General features: G+C 27.3%; 1 protein-coding gene across 4 annotated transcripts; it reads right to left on the bottom strand.

Moving 5' to 3' along the window:
* Positions 1-389: 389 nt before the first annotated feature.
* LOC130678743 (uncharacterized) lies at positions 390-2227 on the bottom strand. 4 transcript variants are annotated; one of them, XM_057486183.1, is made up of 4 exons: positions 1907-2227; positions 1388-1681; positions 1165-1324; positions 390-816 (listed from the first exon to the last, which is right to left on the bottom strand). In XM_057486183.1, the coding sequence occupies exons 2-4, from the start codon at positions 1481-1483 to the stop codon at positions 674-676; spliced, it is 399 nt and encodes a 132-aa protein (XP_057342166.1). In that variant the 5' UTR covers positions 1484-1681; positions 1907-2227; the 3' UTR covers positions 390-673. The 4 variants fall into 4 exon arrangements, with proteins under 4 accessions (XP_057342166.1, XP_057342168.1, XP_057342165.1 ...); XM_057486185.1 differs by having other exon boundaries at positions 1388-1662; XM_057486182.1 differs by having other exon boundaries at positions 1388-1651.
* Positions 2228-6815: the final 4588 nt, after the last annotated feature.

Below are 6815 nucleotides of genomic sequence, written 5' to 3'. Positions count from 1 at the left end.
CAACTTTTTGTTAACAAATCACAATGTGTTTTTGGTTACCAAAAACATAACAAATTGTTAACTTTTTATTGGTAACAAGTTGATGGAAAAAAGTTGACTTTAATTTAACAAATCAGTCTTATTTTAGTTGATTTAATGTTAACAATTTTAAGGATCATTAGAGGTTAGGGGTAGTATAAACCGCGGGAAATTTGAAAATTTACAAATAAACAAACATAAATTCTAAAAATATTCTATCATGAAATGAAATATTTATTTTTTCTTGTTTATATACATATATTAAACAAGAAAAAATAAATATTTCATTTCATGATAGAATATTTTTAGAATTGTGTTTATATTTATTTGTAAATTGTAATCACTCGCAGTTTATTGTGACAAATATACAATTTTTTATAATTGGAATGCTTAAATTTATTAACAATTTCTTTACAACATTCATAGGTTTTATATTAATAACAATAATAGTAATAATAATTGTGAGCTTAATATCAAGACTAGTTGTTGTGACTAGCGCACTGGTGACACTAACTTATAGTTTTATTTTTATCTGATAAGCTTACTTTTATGTTTTGAGATCATTAATTTAGGCTTAGAGAACAGAAAACTCTTTATACTATTAAAAAAAAGTTTTTTGAAAACAACTTGTAAATATAAAGATCGTAACTACAAATTATTTGGCAACTTTTTGCTTTTTGACAGAACCATTTGTAGGATCGGTATTCTTATTGGCTCGGTCACTACCGCGTTGAAACCAGGCTTTCATTTGATGTTCAACATCAGGTTTTGTAACGTTCAAAGTGCTTAATAAAATTTCTAAAAAAGAAAAAAAACGAAGAAAAATTAATGAACATAATAATTTAAATACAGCATTTATTTATAGCTTGTTTGGTTGTAAATTATTTTACTTTGACAGTAGAAAGATCAATCAAAGGCTTCAAAAAGCAAGTTATTGCTAGAACTTGAAGAGTAGATACCTTGCTTAAAAAATCTCATAGAATCCAATAGATTCTCATGAATTCCTAGAGAGATTTTATAAGAATAAATTTGTTCTATGAGAAGTGCTATAGTTAAGTATAGGGCCTTATACTTACAGCTATGAGAATCTATCGGATTTTTTAAGCAGGATAGTTAATCTTACAATATTATTTATCGCTCTATTACCACTAATAATTTCTACGAAGAAACATGCTGAGATTTTAATCTCACTGTGTAATCCGGACCATGTCACTTGTTTTGCCAACTCATCAGAAATGAATGATTCCAATGCAAAACGAGTGGCTTTTTGTACATTGCGACCACCAGCTTTCCGTATCATGTCTTTCTGTAATATTTTTATGATAGTTATTCAAAAATTATGAAATATCAACAGCTAATTAGTACTTACAAATTCATTTTGCATAGAAACATTGTTCTTGAGACTATGATTGAAGTTTGCGTAAAAGTTCGTCAGTCGCTTCACGTGTGATTTTATTTTTAACATGCCACTCTTTTATGAACTCAGTAAGAATCGAATCATTATCACCACTAGCAACTTGATTGTTTACATGGAAATTAAGTAACTAATACTCTGATCGGGTTACTGGTTGATCAAAAAAGTTAAGCCCATCAATCAATGGCAAAGGCTCATCATTAGCTTGATCGACAGCTCCTGAAAAACGGCTAGGATCATCTGAAACGTCTGAATCGCGGCTACTGTTATCGTCGTCATGGTCGTTGTCGTTATTGTTATTGTTGTAAATATTAATGTTAGTGTTATTATTATTATTATTATTTAAGTTAGATAACAAATATTCCAGTGCAAGTATTTGTTGCGTACGTCGTTTTAGTTGTCGTGGTCCAAGCAAATCAAGCGGTTTTCGTATCCGCTGTCGAAAATTTTCCATACTTATATATAAAATTTTACCTTTTATGAACCGTTGAGTATTGTTAATCAATAGCTATAAATTATATTATAAATTATTTCACAGTAATTAAAAGACAAAATAATATTAGGTTATGTTGTTCACATCACACTCGAGCGTTTATATATATATATATATATCCGAAATGGCGGCTTGTACAGCGTTTACCGCCTTTTTTGTGGTTGAAAACATCTAAATGTCAACAAATTGATAACAAAATGAAATACTATAATATTAGCAAAATGTTAACCCAAAATTGTTAGTAAAATGTTAACAATAAAATGCTATCTTTTGAATAATACTAAAAAGTCAACATATATGTAACATTTTAGCGATGATAAATTATCAACATTAAATTGGTAACTTTTATTTATCTCTAAAAAGTCACCATTTATAACTACATTTTATGGTAACATTTTGCTAACATTTTCATATTATATTTTGTTAACATTTTTATGTTAACTTTAAGACAACTTTTAAAAGTTATCTTTTTCAAAAGTACTTTTTGTTACCATTTTGATAACATTTAGAAATAGCAAAAAGTTGACTTGGAATAGATAACTAAAAGCCAACAAAAAGCTGAGCTGGCCACTTGGGTAATCATAATGAATAACGTTAAGCGAGATTCACTTGTTTTAAATGTCGGGTAGTCGGGTAATTAATTAGTTAGCGGAGTAAATATAATTCTCGTATAAAAAATATGTGACTTAAAATTTAGAAAGACCCTCATCAAGTGACAGTGCAATTAAAAGTTAAGTGAAATATCTAGTGTTTATAATTTTGGACTAAACAATTTAAAAAATTCAGTAACAATAGAAATAATAGAGTGATTTTTTTTTATGAGCGTGAATGTAGTCGACAATTGGTAATTTTTTTGAGTTGTAGAGTAAAGAAATAAAATGTAAGTAGAACAATAATTAAAAAACGCGTATTTAGATAATTTAAAAATCAGTACTTGCATTGTTTACATTTTATTATTTTAATTAATTAATTTATGAATTTAAAATTTATAAACTGTCACACATCTGCTATATTCACACTTATAATTAATGTCTGTAGTGATAATGCAATAAAAGATATAATTTTTAAGTTTTTGAATTTAAAAATAAATAATTATGAGTTTATGAGATGAGTGTGAATGTAGCAGACATCAGACAAATTTAAAATTATTAACAAATAGAGTAAATAATTAATAAAATTAAATTTAAAAGAATGCGCATTTAAAAAATTTCAAAACTAATAAGTGCATTTTTTATAAATTTTTTTTTTCAATTATTTACTCTATTTATTTATAATTACAAATTTGTCTGATGTTTGCTACATTCACACTCGGTAAATGAATAAATGAATTAAAGTAATGAAATTTAAAAATTGCGCGTACTGATTTTTCATTATCTAAATACGCATTTTTTCATTTTTATTCCACTTATATTTTATTTATTTACTGAAAAATTTAAAAAGTTGCCACTTGTCAGATACATTCACACTCATGTTTATGGGGTAATGATTGATGAGAAATATTTAAGTGAACGTGTTTTTTAAATAATATATTTTAAAATAAATACTACTGTGTGCACCGAATAAAAATGTGGAAGTTGATATAGATGTCAAACGAAATGTTCTTTGTGGCAGTGATTTTCATGAAGATTTTTCTAGCAGATTGACTTCTTGTGGGTAAGTCAATTTTATAAAATATTTTAAAAATAATTCTTATTATATTTTGTATAAGAACAAAATCATAAAATGACCCAGATCCGACAATTTTTTTTATTTTTGAATGAACAGTCATTGTAAAAAAAAAGTTATTGGAAAAATTCATAGCAATAATATGTGATTTGGTGGTAAAAAATAAAAATTACGACATTGAAGGTGGTAGACATTAAAAATTTTTTTTCTATTGAATAAAAAGTTAAATACTAACAGAAATAAATTATTGGAACGCATCTGAAGAATTTTCAGTAATTTTTTCGTGCGTATTTTTACCAAATTATTCTAATCACTAAAAAATTTGAAGAGTAGAAATTAACTTCGAAATTGACAACAAGTTACCGTCAATTATTTGTTCATTCAACACTGATAGAAAAACTATCTTGATTCAAGAAAAATTTTTTCTTCAAAATGTGGTTCTTGTTTCAAAATTTTTAATTGTTTTAATTCAAGAAATAAGTCTTTGAACCAAAAAATTGAAATTCTCGGATAGAGAAAAAAAATTCTTCGTTTGAGAATTTTATTCTTCGATGAAGCCTTTTTTGTTTTAAAACCAAGTTCTGACATATTTCGCTTAAGAATTTCTTGCTCTTGGATTACGATAGGGAAAACGTAGGTTTAAGACATTACCGACTTGTTTCGGGAATAGCGCGATTTTTTAATCAAGATATCAGTCTACTCAGCTTGAAAAAAAAAACTTTTTTTTTTATTTTAAAAATAAAAAATTTTAAAGTAATTTTTTAGGACTACATTCATTTACTTCAGATATGTCAAAGTAGAAATTTATTTTAAAAAAAACTTTTTTTTTTTTCATTACTTTAAAAACATCTTCCATCAAGGAATTATTACTTGAACCAAAAATTTAAAGTTCTTAAAATAATAATTCGACATTTTTAGTTAAAGATAAGTGGTCTTGCTTGAAGAATTCGATAGTATCGATTGAAGATAAAATAGTTTCGGGTCAAGACACGAGAGTTATCCATCAAAGATACAAAATCTTTGTCAAGAAAATCTAAATCAAGACAAGAATTTCTTGAAGCAAGACAATTGGTTTTCTTCAGAAATAAATTTTTGGCTCAAGAAAATATTTAGACAATATAAATTTCCTATCAGTGAAGTTTTTGCAGTCAACTTGATGTCAACTTTGAATCGTCGATTTTGGTAAACTTGCAGTCAAACCGGCCATCAGGATAAAGTGAACCCTGATAGCCACCTTATCCACAAGTCAACTTCGAGCTACTGCCGTATTCTAAAGCCAACTTAAAGGAAAGTGTTGGAGAGCAAGCAGTTACCTTTAATTTGACAGTAAATTGTCTGTAACTTAAATTCAATTTGACTACAAGTATTACTGTCAGACAATGACGTTAAGTTGATTGAAAGTTTCACTTCAAATTGACGGCAAGTTTTTCTGCCAAGTTACATTCAAGCTACTGCCGTATTCTGAAGCCAACTTAAAGGAAAGTATTATCCAGCTAAGGTTTGTCAGAAACTTGTCGTTAAGTTAGCCGAAAATGTTTCACTGCAGAACTTGCTAGCTAGATCAAGATAATCACTCATAGAATAAGTATGGAATATCCTACCAAAAACAGATTCTCTGTATAAAATCGCGCCAAGTACACGTTTAAAATTTTTTACAATTAAGAAAAGATTCTTTTTACAAAAAAAATAAATCAAATCGAAAAAATACCAAGTACCTAATATAATTCAAAATCATGAAAAACATTTTCATAGAATTAGAAAAATATTGAAAAAAAAAATTTCAATGTACTTGGTGTGCCTATAAACTGGAAAAAAAAGAAAATTCAATTTTATTAGAAAATAATTTATATGCGAAATCAATTCTAGAAATTAATTTTGCTTGAATAAATTTAGTAATGCACACCAAGTACATTGAAATTTTTTTTTTCAATATTTTTTCAATTCTATGAAAATGTTTTTCATGATTTCCCTGATTAAACAAAATGATTAAAAATGATTTCACACGTTAAATGTCCATAAGAGACAGGATTAGAAATGATTTGAAGGATTAAAAAGTATTTAAAATGATTAAAAAACAAATCATTTTAAATACTTTTTAATCATTTGTTTTAATCAGGGTTTGAATTATATTAGGTACTTGGTATTTTTTCGATTTGATTTATTTTTGTTGTAAAAGTAATCTTTTCTTAATTGTAAAAAATTTTAAACGTGTACTTGGCGCGATTTTATACAGAGAATCTGTTTTTGGTAGGATTTTTAGTTTACTGGTTGAAACCAGTGAGCGCGGCGTTCACTGGTTGAATCAGTGGAATTTCACTAGTTCACTTTAAGAGAGAACAAAACTTGTTCCTTCAATTATTTTACAAAACTTTGATCAATCTACCCCGAAAAACGGTTTGATAGATCAATTTAAAAATTTACAGGAGTCTTGGGGGTACATTAAGCTAAAAAAGTCGCTGGCAACATTATTTTTTTTTATCGATTTTTGCAGAGTAGCGGTTGATTTACTAAAAAACCAAAAAAAAAGACATTTTTTTTGTAATTACTTCTAATGGGTATTGAAAATAAAAAAAAAATTTTTTTTTAAAAATGATAAAAGGGTCTTGTAGGAAATTTATTCAAGTTTTTAACGACGCCTTCCCGACTAGAATTTTTCATAAGGGCCTGACAAGGTCCTTATCGGGTTAACCTTATTTCAAATAAGGTCCCGATCAGGGTATCCTGACGAAGATCCTGATATGGATGTAACGCTTAAGACCCATGAGGTCCTTATCGGGATTGCCTTACCAGGATATCCTCATCAAATCCTTATCAGGATTACCTTATTAGTAATTATTTTAAAAAAAATTTTAAATTGCAAAAAATAATAAGAGAATTTTAATTCGATCGAGAATGTTATCTATTGTATTGAGAGCATTAATTAAAGGAAATAAACATATTTTTTATTGATGAAAAAATCCCGAAAACTGCTGGGCTCGAACCTGCGTCCTTTCGATTCAAAGTCCTCGATGCTATCCACTGGGCTAACATACACAAGTGATCTTGAAAGTGTAAATATAATATTCATTATGATGTCAAAGAATAACTGATAAAAAAGTAAAAAATCTGTGCTACAATGATTGACGTGATTTTTATATAATATTCTTTTGTACTTCTTTAAATTTTTAGCCTGTAAATGAAATATTTAAAGAGATGGGATAACTTTTTTTTGAATAAGGATATCCA

This window comes from Microplitis mediator, chromosome 2 (assembly GCF_029852145.1).
Source record: "Microplitis mediator isolate UGA2020A chromosome 2, iyMicMedi2.1, whole genome shotgun sequence".
In the NCBI taxonomy this organism is placed as follows: domain Eukaryota; kingdom Metazoa; phylum Arthropoda; class Insecta; order Hymenoptera; family Braconidae; genus Microplitis; species Microplitis mediator.
This window is presented reverse-complemented; position numbering and strand designations above follow the sequence as displayed.